The sequence below is a fragment of the Apus apus genome, chromosome 1 (genome assembly GCF_020740795.1).
Source record: "Apus apus isolate bApuApu2 chromosome 1, bApuApu2.pri.cur, whole genome shotgun sequence".
Lineage (NCBI taxonomy): Eukaryota > Metazoa > Chordata > Aves > Apodiformes > Apodidae > Apus > Apus apus.
This window is the reverse complement of record NC_067282.1, coordinates 66,785,510-66,803,834: the sequence shown is the minus strand read 5'-3', so window position 1 is coordinate 66,803,834 and position 18,325 is coordinate 66,785,510. Positions and strand designations below refer to the sequence as shown.

The 18,325-nt window shown below is 38.4% G+C and overlaps 1 protein-coding gene and 1 long non-coding RNA gene across 2 annotated transcripts in view; one reads left to right on the top strand and one right to left on the bottom strand.

Moving 5' to 3' along the window:
* Positions 1 to 18,325, bottom strand: part of LOC127380607 (uncharacterized) — a 462,715-nt gene that overhangs the window by 313,504 nt on the left and 130,886 nt on the right. The window lies entirely within an intron of this gene.
* NME7 (NME/NM23 family member 7) overlaps positions 1 to 18,325 on the top strand; it is a 92,088-nt gene that overhangs the window by 50,688 nt on the left and 23,075 nt on the right. The window contains exons 8-10 of the mRNA XM_051609720.1: positions 1,205 to 1,269; positions 2,148 to 2,216; positions 6,208 to 6,309. Of these exons, the coding sequence (XP_051465680.1) occupies positions 1,205 to 1,269; positions 2,148 to 2,216; positions 6,208 to 6,309 (236 nt within the window). The remainder of the gene's footprint in view (positions 1 to 1,204; positions 1,270 to 2,147; positions 2,217 to 6,207; positions 6,310 to 18,325) is intronic.

Genomic DNA, 18,325 nt, shown 5'->3' with positions numbered 1-18,325 from the left:
ACTTCCCCTGCTTGTTTCTGCATCCTGTAAACCCAAAGAACTGCATGGACTGAGTATGTACCAACATCTCAGGTTTTCCCTTTAGTAGTTTGAAGATTTTTGGAAGAAGTATGCACTGTTTTGTACATGGAGGGTTTTTCTACATAAACCTTAATGTGAAAGTACATTGGAGGATAATTCAGAGACAGGTTTTTTAATTTTCATTTATAAGTACAACTATTGAAAGCCCTCCAACTATCTGCCTCATTTATTCAGAGATTCCACTGACCTTTTAATGTGTTAGGAAGCTCACCAATCCTATGCCACAGGTATTAGCAGAGTGTGTCAGGTCTTGAGTGTGCTAGAAGCTAGATAATAGCTTTTTTTTTTTTAATTTATTCTCATCTACTGAATTTGTGCAGTGCTAAAAAATGCTGCACTTTAAAGACTAGTTAACAAAATGACCAGAAGTCAAATTCTGCTGTTTTCATACATTACAGGATATTCTACTTGATTCTGACTAAATGTCCAGAAATTTGTAGTTTATCATAAATTGAACTAGTGGACAAGCATTTGTGTTTGATAAAAATGGTGATTCTGTGAAATGCATTCTGGAGAAAATAAAGCAATCAGTATGACTGGCAATAAAATATTTGTGAGTTATAACCTTAGAAGCAGTAGGTTGTTTTCAACTAATGTGTTTTTCCCATAGAAGACATGATTTTTTTGTGTTGGTTTATTGGCAATATTTATTATTATACTGCATTGTATTTAGCATAAAGTAGGACCCCCACTCTGGTGAACACTGTATAAAAACAGAAAAATAGGCAGCCTATGCCCTGAATTGATCACTGTTTAAGCATCAGTATTGCCAATGGAACTTCATTAAAAATATAAATCTTGATCTTGCAGCAATGGAGTGTTTTGCAGTTGATCTGAGAAAAGCAAAGGCTTCACTAATTACCTTTTTTGGTAGAGATTCTTCTCAACAGCTGCATGACATTTGTTTGAAATCATCAACACATCACTTCAGATAGAACATGAATGTGAGCTGAATGTTAAATGAATTCAAGTATGTGAAATCAATGCTGCTCTCTGCTTCCTCTCACAGTTTTACAAAAACACTCATTTTTTGTTTGAAATTAAGTGGTATGTTGGCATAAATACCTTCCAGTTGTAAATCCTGCTTTTTAAAATTGAATACTGCTTTTGTGTGTTTCTCCAGGGCTAGCTGGAAAGATTATTAAAGCCATCATCGATGAAGGATTTCAGATCTCTGCTTTGCAGATGGTAGGTTTCCTTTTGTGTGTGTTTTTCTGATAAACAGAAGTCGGAGAAGTGCTTGTATGTGCTTAACAGCAATGCACAGGTGTCTTCTTGCAATGTAAATCCCATGTGCAGACTGTGTAGCAATGTTTTGGGATCAGCATTGTCCGTGTGATATTTGTGTTTTATTATTGGAGTTATCAGCTGATCTGTTTCTCATTGCTGGGTGACCTTGAGCCAAGACATTTTTCCTCTCTGTAGCTCAGTTTCCCTGTAGTTAGAAGAGGGATAATTATATTCTGTCTCTTCTGGAATAGTTTGAGATATCTTTACAAAATGTACCAGCTAAAATTGGAGTAATGGTTGTTAATATCCTTCCTTATTTTTTAAATACATGTATGTATGTATATATATTCAGTGTGAGTTTAGGGCAAGGTTTTTAAAGATACTTACAGATACTTACTTTGACACCCTGATCACTCAGCAGTTAAAGGAAATTGGCACAGAGATTGTTCCCAAGAGTAGTCCTGTAAGTGCTGCCCTTTGATTTTTATGACAGTCTCAGGGTCTGAAATCCCCCTATGACTCAAATCTCCCCCTTAAATGAAGAACAGCCCCTTTCCTTTACTATGCCACAAACAGCTCCTCTTGCATGTCTTAGTGGCATCAGCCAACACTACATTGTCTACTTATATTTAAGGTGGAAGAAGGTACCACGTGCTGTGTTGCCTCTGGTGTCATTGGCTTCGTTGTTGACCAGCTTCATTTTGCAGCTGTAAAGCTATTCCTTTTACCTGATATTAAAAGTATCCTGGATGTTTGCTGGTTAAGAAGGTGTGTCTGTCTATTTTTTGTTGTTGTTGTTGTTGAAGGTAGACTGGCTAACACCTTCATTTTCTTAGTTCAACATGGAGCGTACAAATGTGGAAGAATTTTACGAGATTTACAAAGGTGTCGTCGCTGAATACATGGTAAGCATAAGTTTGAGAAGAATCTGTTAAAAAATAAAATATGATTAAAAGAGGAAGTGGTCGCATCTTTCCTTGTTTCGGATTGTGATAGGATTCCTTTTAGGAACCTGGTATTGACCAGTTGTAGCTTGTTCTCATATAAATTAACTCATCTTGAAAAATATGCTATCTATGATGTAAGAAAGGAAGGAATTTTGTGAAAATTGTTCAGCCAAGTAATTTGTAAAATATAACAGAGAGGAAAAAACCAAAAAGATAAATTATTTTATTGTGACAGAGCTGTAAGAATGTGTCACATCTGTATCTTTGTTTAATTTGCTACAACAATAGTGGCTTGGACCAGAATATATTTTTATTATTTTATTCACAATGGGGCTGCTGTATTTGAATGCTTTCCTAATGACATTTTGAGCTATTCTTAAGTATATTGACCTGACTTGTGTGGATCTTCAAGGATATAAGAAGTTTAAGGAATGTGGTAATCCTAGTGGATGTCTAAAACTGTCTATATCATTATAGTAAATAAAATTTCCTGAATGCAGATGAAACAAAAGGAATAAAAGAAGAGCTTGGGTTTCTGTGTCACAGAATCATGGAATGGTAGGGGTTGGAAGAGACCTCTGGAGATCATCCAGTCCACACCTGCTGCTAGAGCAGGATCCCCTAGAGCACATCACACAGGAACACATCCAGGCAGGTTTTGAATGTCTCTAGGGATGGAGACTCCACAACCTGCCTGGGCAGCCTGTTCCAGTGCTCTGTTACCCTCTCAGTCTGATAGCAGACTTCTGTATCACCTTCTGTCAGAGGACTTTGGTTCATTTTACAAATAGCAATGAGTTTAGCTCCAGTGCCATGCCATGGATTTGGTGAATTATCCTTAAATTTTAAAGAGTTAAATTATTACAAGTTTTCTACACAGTTACTAACATTATTACAGATAGTTAGAAATATTACTCTGATAATGACACTTTTATTTTCTTTCCTCCCCTCTTTATGAATGCTTAGTCTAGCTTCAACAAGGTTTGTAAATTTGTCTTTAAATTGGTTAGGAGTTCTGTTAGTTCATTCTCAGATTGGTCAATACTCTTAAGGTCTCCTCTGATAACACTGTTTTTGGCAAGGACCAAAGGGTGATTGGATAGGACAGATTTGTATGTACATGGCAGAATTCAAATGTGATACTATCTGACCAGTATTTTGGTGCCCAAAGAATCCTGTCATACTGCAAAAGTCTCTGTTTTGAACCAAATTGGAATTTTTCTACCACCTTCTGCAGCACTTTTGTACAATCTCTGACCCCCTTGTAAGCTGCAAAATGTTAGTTATTTAATTGGAGAGTTACTCAGAAAGGAAGGTGACATTTAAACAGGGAAAGTCAATAAAGAAGATACATTTTAAATGGGATTTGAAGAAAAGTGAGAATTTAGGGCTCTGGCCTGCAAGCCATATGTGCTGATGCACTCAGTTGACTTTAAATGAAATAAAAAAAAATGAAATTAATATCTCCATTCACTCAGGATATCTGTGAAACAGGAAAATGTGGAAAAGCTAATAATGATGGTAAAGTGATCCAGAGAAGGCACATATGGGAGCAGCAATAGATATTGTCAGTGCAGGCCAAATAGGAAGAAGTATGTTGTGAAATAGGATATTGAAGAAAGAATATGACCTCTTGTATCTGTGACTCAGAACCATCTGTTTTGATCTGAATTCTATTTATCATTCAAAAATAACTCAGCACTGGAGATATTTGGCATCCAGAAATCCTTTTCAAAAACTGTACTCCTGTTTCTTCTGGTTATCCTTTGTCAGTCAGATAAGGCTTGACATGATATATAAAGCACTTCTCTGTGGAAAGAGAAAGCTGAACAATTGCCCAAAATTTTAGCTTTATTGGTATCTCCTTCATGGGATTTTGCATACAATTCATTAGTTTTTGTGCAGTTTTACTTTGTATTTCCTACTGTAGCCAGAATAGAAAATGAGGAAAAAGGAGGGAAATTAATCTGGGTCAGCTCAGAATCCACTTTGTTAGTCAAAAATGCTTGAGCTTGATCGAGCTTCCAGGAGTGGTTTTAGTTGGTCACAGCCATCTCATTTAATGAGTAAACTATTTGCCAAAGAAAATTTGATTTAGCTGAAACTGGAAGTCTTACCAGAGAAACAGTGTCTGCTATTTTAGTTCAACTCTGGACTTGCTGAGGATGTGTGAGGTAGACCAACCTTATCTCACGTACCACCTGCCTCAGTGTGGCTGGTCTTCAGTCCTCAGCTTTCTGTTGTAATGAAAGAGTCAGGAGTAACTTTGCTCACATTTTTTGCTGTTGCTGGCGGGATGTCAGTGCTGATACAGAAACAATAGGAAAGGGAGGAACAAGAAAAAAGTTTGCAGGGAGGAGTTCACTTGATTCAACTAGTTAAAAGCCTGTTTCTTCTCCACTTTCCTGTTAACAGTTATTTAGATGACAGAATTCCGTGAAATTGTACAGAGTACTGACAATTTACTGTCTCTTAGCAGGGAGAAATATATTGCTCTTTGACCTGCTCTTAACAGAGGATCTGTTGGTGATAAGATACAATATTTATTAATGTTGTAGACTGTGAAACTAGTTTGCACTTTTTTCATGTCCTTTCAGGAGTATATCTGTGTTTCCTAGGATCAGGTTGATGATAGGGACACTTGGCTAAAATTCTACCCCATTGACTTCAGAGTGGGAAGATTAAGCACATGTTTTCCATGTGGAATCTGTTATGGAGATAGCAACTCTTTGGAACAATGCTGCTTGGCTTGGAGTCTGTGTTTAGTTTCCATCGCAATTCATAAAAGGCAGATAAGGACTTAATTCTAATTTTCCTGCTGCTTTTTTGCCCATTCTTTATGCTCTTGTTCTTTGCCATGGCTCAGCCTTGACCTGTCCGTGGCTGGTGGGTATGATTGCAGTACCTTGCTGATCCTTCCTTGTCCTCCCTTATTTCCTGTAACTGTTTTCTCCTTTTCCCTTTCCTCATCGATTTTTCTTCTTTTAGTTGTCCTGATTTGTTTAAAACTTGTCTGCCCAAATTTCTAGACAAGTGTGCAAACATAAGGGCAGGTTTTCAAAAAGGAAGTCAAACTAGAACATCAATAATGGGTTTTCTGCTTGTGAAACCTAGACCTCTAATTAACAAACTCCAAATTGGCATTAATGCCCAGAGTTAATTTAAGCTTATGAAAACTAAGACCCATCTTCATCACCCACTCAGAACTCATAATGTCTCTTTACTCTCCAGGAGGCTCTAAGGAAACATTATTTCAGTGTAACTGAGATTCTGGTAACATTACACCACAAGAATATGGCCAGATCAAGGACCCTTTCCCCACAGATTGAGCCACATGCCCCTTTCATTTTATTCTGTTGGCTTGTGTGTTTCAGCTTCCATAGTAATACATGAGGAAAAGACAGTGAGAACCAAAAGCCCAGGAGGCATTTTAATTATTTAAAGCCATCAAACAGGTATATATTTGGAAACAAATACAGGCTGTGTACTCTGCTCCCTGTAGGGAGTAGTGCAAAGTACATTGCTGCCTCTGGAACTGGCTGAACATAGGGTGATTTTTTTTCAGGCTTATACCCAGCAGAGTGATCCCTCGATTCAGTCTAGTTTGACAAGTTATGGGATACTTCTGTGAAATTCAAGTGCAGATCAATGAGGATGTACCCATGAAAGAATCTATAGTGGATGCTGTTGCATGCTATTTATTATCCCATTAAAGCTAAATATCCAATTTGCCTTAGTCTCCACCTTCTAAAACAAGTGGCAAACTGGAGGACATTTATTTTGTTGTGAGTATTAGTGATACCTTTGTTTCATGTCTTTGCCTTCCTAAATGCACTGATATTTCTTAATTATTCCTTCCTTGTAAGTTTGGGTCTAGTTTTGGGGAGGAATACAACTGCTGGTAATTCTCAAAGATGATCATATTTTTTCTGTCCTTTTTCTCTTCCAGGACATGGTTACAGAGTTGTGTTCAGGCCCTTGCATAGCAATGGAGATTATACAGCCTGAGCCTCCAAAAGTGTTCAGAGACTTCTGTGGTCCTTCTGACCCTGTAAGTACTTACTTGAATGATAAGGAATGCTTAAAAAGTTGATGTGCTGTCTATGTGAATTAAAGTGTCACAGTGTGGTATGGCTGACACATACCTGCTGCATTGCTTGGAAACATGTAAGCATTACCTTATTATGGAGGTCAAATGCTAGTCTTAGTGGACCAATTTGCAAATGCTCTAGCAACTCTTCTGATCTTACCTGAACTGGATTATAAGGTGATATTTATGTGAAAGGAAAGCTACCTAGGCAAAAATATCTGTTAAAGATTCACAAATATTTTAACACAAATCTTAAGAGCCCTGGAACAAATAGCTATTTCTTGTGCATGTCAGTGTAAGTAAACTGTTAGTCCACTATACTATTGCATTTTCTTAGGATGAAACTGTTAAAAGAGAATTGGTTCCTTTGCTTTTCAGGAAATTAACATAAAAGGGTGTAAAAATTCTTGTATCTGTTTGCTATGCTAATGCTTCTAGCTTTACTTTTCATTTCTTGAGGTGACTAATGGGGTATATGTGATACTGAGTGCAGTTTGGAGACAAGTATAGGTGCTGTCTCAAAAAGTTTACAGTTTTTTGTTAAACAATAAAGGCTGTTATACCACACAAGAGCCATAAGGTAAAACACCAGAGTGAAGGCAATGAGGTCAGGTTTGTATGTTTTTTTGGTTAAGGTTTGCTGTTTTAATTGCTGACTGAGTGGGTTACCAGCTTCCATGGAAGAAGTTCACACAGATTAAATTTGAAGGGGAGAACAAGTTATTTGGGATATACTTTTCTTCAGATCCAGAATTTCCATTACAGAAAACACAAATTAAAGGCATTACCCAAACCCTTCTTTCCCCACTTCTGTTTGGTAACATTCAAATGTTTCTCTACTGAGTTAGCATCTTGTAAGCAGAGCATAACCAGTTTATATTACTTTTATCTGCAGGGTGATACATCAGTAGTAATGTACACAGTATGATGGCTTCGGTTTTGTTTCAAATTCTGTGTTTAAATTTCTGGCCTTTAAAACTTTTAAAGCTGTGATTGTTTTATTTGGACCTATTACATCTTTTTCATGTTTCTGCTTCTTTAATGCCTGATACATTAAAATAAAAATATGCTTGCAAACATCACAGCTGCTTTAAGTCATTAAAGACAAGTGTGCCTATACAAGGGGAATTTCTCTGTCTTCCCTTGCTGTATCACTTGAAAAGCTATGTCACAGCCATACAACATGTGTGTGACCAAAGGAATTGTTGATGAGTTGGGGAACTGGGGGATGTTTAAACTAATGGCTTCTCTGGGTAGCACAAGAGTACAGCAAAGGAGGGAACTAAGTTCCTCTATCTCAGATCTCTTCCTAGCAACCTACCTACACTGCTTGTGTTTCCCTTTTAATGGTTAACTCTGTGACTTGTGAAGTGAAAATGAGTACTTGACTGCTTCTAGTGGAAGCAGGAGGCTGCAAGTTTTGGACACTGACTTCATAGCAGTTACACTAATGGTATGTTTAGAAGACAGGCAGCTATGTTATATATTTTTGTCAACTGTTTTCTGTAAGAATTGCAAATTAATTGATTCTTTAGGTGCATAAAACATATGTACAGTAACTACAACTGCTCTCAAAAGTGATCTTTGCCTGAAATTTATCTGTCTTTTCAGATAATGTTTGTAGCTTGTTCTTGAGGAAGAAAGAACTAAGGTATCTCAGTGGTCTTTTGTCATTCCCCACCAGATTAATCACAGAAGCTCACAACTGAACTTTGTGGTAGTAGAAACCATAGCAGCAGTTTCATTAACTAGCAAGGTTATATGCATGAATATACCATGGACTTGAAATTCCAGTGGTTAAAGTAAATCTAAGTGTTGTGCAAATATTGTATTATCATTGAGAGATCTGGATCTCTCTGTAACTTACTTGTTTATTTATATATGCTAAATTCTGATGTGTGTACAGCCTGTTTATAAACACAAGTGAAAAGCAAGTTTACTAAAAAATGTTAAGTAGTATCCCATTTGGAAAGTAGCGCCATTGAAATATCTGTGATTACTCTCAAAACAAGGTCCTGCTTGAAGTGAGTAAAGGTGTTGGAATTTGACTTATATAATGAATCTCTTCCAGTCACGTGTGTTGTTAATTATATCTTAGATACATAGCAAAAGCAATAATTACTTTGTGGCAGGTCAGGTATCTATACTGAGTGTTAATGTTAGGGGCCCTTTCAGTCAGTTCTTGGTTTTCCAGGGAGGCAGTTGGGATACACTTCAATAAAAGGCATCCAAAAAGAGCTGATATTTTCCCAATTCAAAGCAAGATGTCATTTGGAAATAGGTCTGGTTTTGTCCAAGTCCCTTGATGTTTAGGGCTGAAGGAAGAATTACTGTTGTTCCATTTTGAGGATGATACTTTAATAAGCTAGCCATTTATAGCCAGCGTACAATACTAAAAAGGAAATGGAACTTTATGCTATTTTCTGTAATTGGGTAATATTTTGTTAGCACTGCAGGTCAGTAAAGCTCTCTGCCAAAAATATCTTTCACTATAAACCAGCTTATAAATGCTTTATTAAAACCTCTCATGTGGTAGTAGAGAAGACTATTAATCAAAACCCCGTTTTGTGCCTTTTTAGGAGTGTACCAACAGCCTCTCAAATCTGGAAGGTGGGCAGTAAGATAAAGATACTTGTCTGTAAGGAGCTGTGCTAGACATGCTCATTCTTACTGTGATCTGATTGAAGGGCTCAGCATCAGAGGTTGCAGGCTTATGGAACATTTGTCCCTGGTGGATAGTATATGCACTAGGAGAAGTGCTTTTCTGTGGACCTTGCTGCTGCTGGCATGCTTGTTGCACACTGGCACTTTTCTAGTGAGTGGCCAGCTAGGTCAATGCACTCTTGATGAACTGGCATTATCTTTAGTTACACTGGGCGTACCCTCCAGGAGTGCAGATGGATTTTTGTTGTGCTGTTGGTGGTCTCTTCTGAGGGCTCTCTATAATCTTTCAGATCAGTCATGATGCCTATTCTTGTTTTCCTGTTGCAGCCTCTAGCTTAGCTGTTGCTCACAGCCAGGTCCCAGACTACTTGTGTGACTTGGTGTTGCCCTGTGCCTCGTTCTCTCTGTCCTGAAATGCCTCTGTGGCTAATGTGCAGGGCTTAGGGATGGAAAGCTCTCTCCACATCTACTACAATAAACAGGTATTTAGAGTTTACTTACTGTTGGAGCACCCCTATAAAAGGCCAGCAAGCCATTCTGATGCCCATCTTGAAAACAGTGTTTCTTCACAACATTAATAAGAACTGTGTAAAAATTATCTCTGAGTTCCAAACAAGACAAGCCTTTCAAGGAGGGAAAGCACCCACAGCCTCTGCTATGCACCCAAACCTGGGAAGTTTGAGATACTGAGATCCTATGAGCAGCTGAGCACTTTTATTTGGCTGTTTAAATTTCAAATAGGAATGGGATTTCTGAAATGACTTTGAGTTCGCTGATTTTCCATGGTGTCTCTGAATCATTTAAGGCCTTTTTTAAAAAATACTATCAAATCTTGTCATGCAGGTTGTTAAATTACTTTTTTTTCCCCTTTTTTTTTTTCCCTTTTTTTTTTTTAATTTTAAATGCTGAGTGCTTTATCACTCTGTTTCTACTGGTGCAGTTCCGACATCAAGAGAAAAAATTACACTTTATGACAAAGAAGTAACTGCTCTGGAAAAGCGGGAAGAAGAGTTTGAAAGTCAATTCAATCAGATTAATTCAGAACACAAACTTCTTGAATTTTTGATACATACTAACTATCACTTAAATATAAGCGTTGTGAACTGCAACCAAAGTTCAACAGAAAAGAAGCTGTGTTTCCTCTTAATTGTGCAGAAATTAAATTGCTTGGATGGGCAACATGTAAATACAACACAGTGTGCACAAAAAGCTGTTTTACTTAAGTGTGATAAGAAAAAAAACAAACCAAATCAAAATGTTCTGCATCGGTTTGACAGTGTTTCACATGGATCAGGAAGCAAAGTCTATCACGGAAGAGAACAGGAGGATAGTGGCCAGGGAATCCCATAATTGTTTGAGCTTGCTAGCATTGATATTTCATTTGATTGGTGTTTGTGTATTTTTAGCCTCTGGAGCACTTGGAGGCCTTCTGTTATTGCTTAGGCTGGAAGCTACATCTTCAGTTTCCATGCCTTCTTCACGCACCTTCTATGTTGAAATAGCTGCTGGTAAGGTTTTGTCATGGAATTGTTGAGATTATTACTTAGTGTTTGTAAGACACTTGCAAAATGCTGTAGAAATTAGATAAATTGCCTTTTTATTTATTTTATTTTTACTTTTATTTTGAACTTTCTTCATGCACAAATGAAAAGATTGATTATAACATGATTTCAGGAGTCTACATCAGCTTTAATAGTCTTAAAAGATTTTTGTTAGGATTGGCAGTGTGGAAGAGGTAACTCAGGTACCTTCTGCTATGAGATACTGCTAAAGTGATGGAACATGCTGCAATATTTCTGCATCCAGTGGGCTGAAAAGGGGTTTTCACATACTTTATTTAGATCCTAACCTCCATTCTTTTTACACTGGAGATTTGCAACTTGAAGGGTGACAACATATTAACAGTCTGTTGTACTTTTGCATCAATGACAAAGAGCTAAAAGGGAGATTAGATGGTTTAAAACAAAGTGGTGAACTGAAAGAGCTGGAGTCTGCTCTAGCTCCGTTCCTGACCTCACTGGTTGACCTTGGACTAAAAGTTCAATATGTTTCTGCCTCAGTTCTCACATCAGTTAAACAGGGATAACAGTATGAGCCAAAGAGGACTGTTGCTGGAAGATTTTTGTTTGTATAGACTTCCTGTGAATCTCTAGCACTGAAAAATATCTATTTGTGAGCCCAAAAATGTTTGTGTTAATTCCTAGAACTACATTAGCAGCGTGACATTTTCATATTACATCACATAAAAAATAGTTCAGTGGAAGATATAAAGACTATTTTTGAGCTTCCCAGGTCTTAATTTTCTGGTAATACCTTCATAACTGTCTCAATGTGGATTCTCCCTGAACCCTAGTTAGTATTGGTCAGACTATTGACAGTGAAGTACGTTATGTGTTTCAAGAGAAATAAGATTTATTGATCAAATTCTTTGATGAAGAAGATTTTCATGTAATTGATTATCTGCTCTGGTAGCCTGAGTCATGTAATAATAATAAAAATTCTCATTCAGCTCCAGACTGTTATCAGCTGGAGTAGCAAACAGATCGATTGATACCAGTTACGATATCCTGCTGTCTAAGCCTGCAGTGGGATAGACAGGATTGAATTGCCTAGATGTTATTTAGGGTCAGTCATCTGACTGTCCTTTCAAATTTTAATTTCCACATCAACCTCTGCAGGTCTAATGAAAATGTGTTCTAGACAGTGCTAAGGCCTCTTAGTTAGGGCACAAGGGTAATTTTTCACTCAGTAAGTGTCTGTGGAGGGAGATTCTTCACTCCAGTGCATCTCCCTTTTGCTGAGCTGACAGTTCTTGTTCAAAAAGCCCTGTCTTGGTGGGTTTGGGATTTCTCCTGCTTTGTTCTGTCTCATCCCACTGCACAGGCAGGGGACTTATTAGAGGCTGGATCTAGAAGAAAAGAAGTGTTCAGACAGCTGTGCTATAATGACCCACAACTGTGACTGTAACGATGAGTTGCCACCACTGTTTTTGACTGTCAATATGTTGGTGTATAGTTTGAAATTTACCTCCCAAAGTGTTATAGCTTGCTGTCAGAGACAAGCCTGTGTCTTTGTGGATGCCAAACACCACACCTGTGGCAGTGAGTTGCTTTTTCTGGTTCAAAATGGTTGAGTCTGCACTGGATGCACCAGAAACAAGACTGATATATAAATGTTATATTTGTTCTTCGTGTCAAAGCTGTGTGTAGCCCTGGGAGCAGCTGAGAGTCCAAAATCCAATAAATAATTTTTACAGGCATTAATTCAGTGTTCATAGCAAGTTCTCCTGTTGTTTCCCTTGCTTCTGAATGGGTAGAGCAGAGAGGTCTGACAGCCCCCAACACCCACCCTCTGCCACCCCGTGTGCTTTAATCATGTGTGTGTAGGTGCTTTGTAGTGGCATGTTTGCATGATCTGGTTACAATTTTGAGGGGACCTGCTTAGATCTCCGTTTCTTGCATACTGCCTTCTCCAAGCCACCCTTTGCAGGCAGTGGGAAGTCCTTTGGTCGGAGGAGGGACTTCAGTCTCCCTGAAATATGTCTTTGTTGGGAGATTAGAAGAAAAATCACTAGTAGTGGTGGAGAAGCCTTTAGCTTGCAAGTGGCTTGCTTTAAATGCAGCTTGTTATTGCCTGAAGGTTGCTGTCGTATGATGGCTGTTCAGTGTCATGTGGAACTGGACTTTGTAGGCTCACTTTGATTATTGAATGGGTAGGTGCGTGTGTGTTGAAAATTGCTGTTCTTAGTGGTGACTGACAGTCTCCACTAGGAGACTAAATACTGACAGAGCTCTCAAGACTGAACTCTGCTTTAAATCCAATATGATTGAGGCCTCTTGGCTAGGTTACAGGGTTTTTAAAAAAACTTTTATCTGTCACTCCTTGTCTGAGGCTCCAGAGCTACCAGACATTACCATGTCAGCAGTGCTACATTTTCTGCCTAAATAAATTCTGGATGGGAGGTATTAGACCACTTAGATTCAGTGGTCACAAATTGCAGTCATTTGGTAGAGCAGATAGTAAAGCATACTACGCTGTCTGATATCAAGCCCACTGCCTCCACAGAGGCATGATGCTGGAGGAGTCTGCTGCTTTCATCATCTGGAGAGAAGGTGCTGGGGACCTCTGGGAAAGGCTGAAACTGGAGTACAGTTGCATCTCATTTCCACTTGCTGCAATGCCTTTTTCTTCTGCACTTGGCTACCAAATACTTACTTTTTAAGAAAACTTAATTTCTTGGTCATAAGAACTTTGTACCATTCAGCTCTGCAGACACATGAAGACATTTAGCCTAATTTGCAATCACGAAGAATAATTGTATCTATAGGTAGGTATGAAAGAAGCCTGAAAGACTGGTTATGGATCAGAAAGGCTCCTATTACACTCAGACTGAGCACATCCCAAAGTAGTGGGTGGGTGTTATTAAAAAGGTCGTATTTTAAGCATCTGTGATGAACGACAAGATTCTTATAAATGCTGTGAGTTACAGAAATTTGTCTGTTCAGCCTTGAGGAGGTGTTTTGAGTTTTTCTTCAGATTGCACAGGGTTTTCATTATAACTGTCCATCTGCAGGTCTTGTTTTGCAAAATGAGGGCTCCCTTATCTGGCTTGTATTGCATCTGCCTGTTGAGGGTCTCTCTGAGCTTTGAATTTATGCCATATTTTAGAGAGTGGTGTTACAGATTTAGTATCTCTTAGAGATAGATCATATTTTATTTAAAGGGTGACCACACAAAGTTTTGAAAGTGCTTGGGTGCCTAGTTTCTTTTACATCTGCTAGTTTGTTTTTTTAAATAATGCTAGCTCCTACATTTCAAAATCCCATATCTTTATTGTAACTCCGCTTGCATATCTTAGACAGATTAAGGAGAAAATGTCTATTTCTCACTACTGCAGAAAAAGAGGCAAGCTTATAACATACCAGGTGATCACGTGATAGCAGCCTGGTATAGACAGATACACACTGTAATTTTACACAGGTAAGTTGATCAAAGGTAATCCCCAGGGTTTTCTTTAGGGCTTGTTTCTTACAGCTACGCTGGATTAAAATACCATTTACCTTGCCTTCGGGAGGGTTTTAACAGTTTTTAAAAATCAAAGTATTCTTTCCTCTTGTGAAAACAGTCTTTGTCAGTAAGACACAGAGCTGGGCATCTGAATTCCTAGGTTGTGTTCTCCTCCTGCAATCACAGGTCTGCCTTCTGTGGCGATTCCCTGTCTTTTTATTTTGGGTTTTGTTGTTTGTTTTTCTCCCCACTTTCTCCTTTGGACTGTTCTATTACCGTTCTGTTGTGGCTGATGAGGTTTCTGAGAATAGATTCAGTAGTATATTCAGTCCATAAAGGCAAAAGGTAAGAGCCTTTCCAAGAACATGATGGTTCTGAGTTAATTTCAGTCTATGTGGTTGTTTTCTTTGCTTCCGTTGTGTTCTGTTTGCTTACTGCAGACAGCAAATCCCTCTTTTACACTAAGCAGTGATGTTTTTTAATATATAAAAGTTAATCCCTGAAAAGAAGCATTCAAACAAAAACCAAATTCTGCATCATCTCTGTCCTTCTTGGAAAAAGGGAGCAGTGTTTTCAGAAGACATGGGAAGTGCTGAGGTCACTCTGTCTGGGAAAGAAAACGATACTGTTACTGCACTAAACACCCTTTTCTCCTCCAGTTTCTTAGCATCCTGGTCACAGTGACCTTGTGTATTTGCAGAATCTTTGATGTGAGTAGATTAAAAGTATTTGCTTACTTGCCTGACTCAGGCTTTTGTTGACTGTAGATAGCCTTGTCCTTCACTTGAATTCTTCCTGACTTCTGGTTGGAACACAGTAGTTTTGTAGTGCTGTTACATATACTTCAAATTATGAAGTAATAAAAATTATATCTCCAGTAAAAAAACTATTAAGAAAATAATGAGCCAAGGTAGAACTTAGCAGAACAGGCTGCAAGGGCTTTTTCTAGAGCAATATAGAAGGCAGTTAGCAAGAGCCCACACACAACAGTGCTTGTTGAAAATATGCACTAGAGGAAGTTTTAAACATGTAGAAAAAGAGCAGTAGAACACTTGCTTTTCCATATGATGTTGTGATCTTGAGTATCCTGAAGTTGACAGTGCTGTCCCAAAAGGTTTCATGTCTTTCAGTTCGCAGCTTATGTGAGTAGTCAATTCTTGGATGTATGTGAATTTATTCTTTATTTTAGATCCCTTGGAATAAACAGGTGAAGAGGATGATCAGATGTATCAAACTCTTACCCCAAAAGACTGCTTGTTCAAGCTCTGCTTGGTTAATAAATTGGTGGCAGAGCTAATAATAACCAAAAAGGAAAGGAGCTACATATCACAGTGCGTATTATGTACTCTGGATGATAAATTGGTGCACAACGGGGACGCTTCTGAGGGGAAATGATCACTGCTGGAAGGAGATCTATCAATTTTTCAAGTGGGTTTCCTCGAAGAGGGATCTGTTGGCTTTCAAGGTAGCAGAGGTGTTATCCTTGTACTGGACATTGCAACAGAGCATGTATGGACTGAAATTCCCTAGGTGCTTTCCATGCGGTTGTAGTAATGTGGCCAGGGCATATCTGTAGTTATTTTCAGCTAGAGCTACATTATTAAAGGCTTCAAAGTAGGTAAAACAACTACCATGACCTAGGCCTTCCCTTCTGTAACAATAAGAAGTACATAGTCTGGCTTTGTGTTTTAGATGATGGTAGGTGCTATTTATTTTTATTTTTATTTTTATTTTTATTTTTATTTTTATTTTTATTTTAAATCCTCCTTTCTGTAATTGTTGACAGTCATGAGAACAGCTGCAGTAATAGTTTTCGTTCTGTACCACTTGTCTTGTTGTCTGAGGACACAATTAAACACAGGCATTTTAAAAACTGGATATAAAATGAGTAATTGAAATGTTGAGAACCTGCTGAATGATTTGGGGTGCTACTTGCCAGTCTGTTTGGTTTAGGCTGTCTTTATTTGTTCTACTGCAGGACCACCTGTGCAGAATTTTTAGCAGCTTCTTTCACTCCCAGTATGACAGACTGCATCCAGTGTGCACATGGGAATTCTCTTGTATAATTCTACTAAGTTTTCCCTTTCTCTGTATCCCTTGACTTCCCAGATCAAGGCGCCAGAAAGGTTGGGGTGGAAGATGTGTGAGCAGCAGTTCTCCATGTTCCCATGGCAGGTCTCAAGTTCCCCTAGATGATCCGGCATGGCCCAAATTTTGCAGTCTGTGACATCATCAGAGTGCTACATGGGAATTAAAGCAGCATAAAATCAGGAAGAAAGAAAGTTGAGGAACTGGTCTGGGATTCATAAGCTAAGATCTAGACATTGAACTTCTGATCCTTGTGAATTGTTTATTTTAGGTTTTTTTGCCCCTGAGAAATTACTGTCCCCCTGTCTTGATTTCCCACCCTAAAAGATGGGGTCTGTTCTGTTCCTATTTTCTGTTACTTGTGTCTCTTTATATAAATTTTCAAGGCCAGAAACTGTCTCTTAGTATATCTAGGAACACTGGCTGGTACAGCTAGTCCTGAACATGGCAAGGGCTTTTAAAAAGACATTTTAACACAAATGATGAGTGATTCCTTCTATCAGAACAGGGCTGTTCACAACTGTGTGGGAAGAGATGGCAACCCTGCAGCCCCCGAGGAGAAGCTTGCTGTTAGACTGGAGAGGCTTGAGGGCACAGAGTGGGAGGGAAAGCTCTCTTCCATGCTAAGCACTGAATGGGAAGGATTTTGGGTGTTTGCAGCAGACTTGTGACTTTCGTCTTTCAGTCTGTCTGCGTGTTCTGCTGAAGTAGATAGTCCAAAGTCTTGGAAAATCTTGGGGAAGTCTTGGTAGAATTTGGAAGCAGTTTTTGTCTGCGTTGCAAAGTGTAAAGCTCAGGTATATGGACCATTTTTGCAAATGTAAAATTCTGTCTCAAAAACTTCAGAGGAAAATATAATTTATAATTTTTCTTGTTCTTGCAGGTGAAAACTGAGATATCTGCAGACTGAAAATAGTATCTTGCAATTTCATAGTGACTTTCACTGGAGGCTCTCCAGATATTCTGCTGACATAAATTAATGAAATCCCAAAATATCCTTTGCAGCCTTGTAATTTTTTGTCCTTGTTTTATGGGTGAATTAATAAATGGATTCAATTCTCGATGTCTTGAAGGCACTGGAAAAGCATCAGTAGGACCAATATTTCACCTTTAAAGCTTAAAGTAAAGCAGATAGTAATCAAATTTACAGTTACCCTGTATTTTCTGGTGTCTTGTAGGGTTTAGTTGCTTTTTATTTTGTAAGTGCTTCCTTTTTCCAGGCTCTCAAGTAATGTAAATATCCCTTATTGCAACTAGATATTTTATCTTTATTCCTGTTTGCAACCAACTTACATTTGATATGTCAGTTATCCTCAAGACTTCATAATTGGATCTAGTTTACACTTAAATCAGAAGCGTGGCTGCTTGCCCTTATCTAAATTCAGCTCACTGGCAATGGCAGATAGGCACACAAAACTGAGAGTAAATAAGTATCTGAGCAGTTATCATTAGAATTACTTAGGCATCAACCAGAAGTGCCAAGACCAGTAAAAATGCTGTCTCAGGCTGGCAAATGTGCCACGTTTGCTGCCCACAGCAGAGAGTCTGTGGAGAGCTGGTGCAGCACCTTTGAGCTGACAAGGGAGGAGGTGTGGTAGGGAAAGTGTGGGAGTGAAAGAAAGAGAATCAAAGTGCTTCAGGGGATGGAGAGTGAGAAGGAGACAGTGTAACAACTTCTACAGACTCCTAAGCTTCTGAAAAACTGCTGACTTTGGAGTATGTGAGATAATTTTAGGTCTGTTAACAAAACTTCCAAAACATACGGGGCTTCATACTGGTAGTTCAGAGATATGTTGACTTTAAAATAAATAGGAAAACAGATGGATTTTTTTTTTTTTTAACTCAGATCAGAGTAAAAGCAAAATAAACTATGTTTTAATTACTTGCTGCTACTGTTGCAAAACTATTTGCTTTTGAAATGGGGTCAGCCTCAGATGCACTTTTTACAGCCTTGCATTTGAAAATTTGGCGGCTGATGCCTAAATCAGATAATTTAATTTTCTGAGCAAACCTTTACAGCCATCGAGTATATGCACACAGACTTGGCTCAGTTAGAGATATGAGAAACTTGTCACGATGGCCAGTAAGTGGTTGGAGGCGTATATATTTTACCATCAGTTACCACCTGAATGTTGAGGTTAAAAGCACAGGGCTCAGGAGATAAAAGATTAGGCTAAATATTATAAAGACTTTCATTGCAACCTTTCCAGAATCTTGA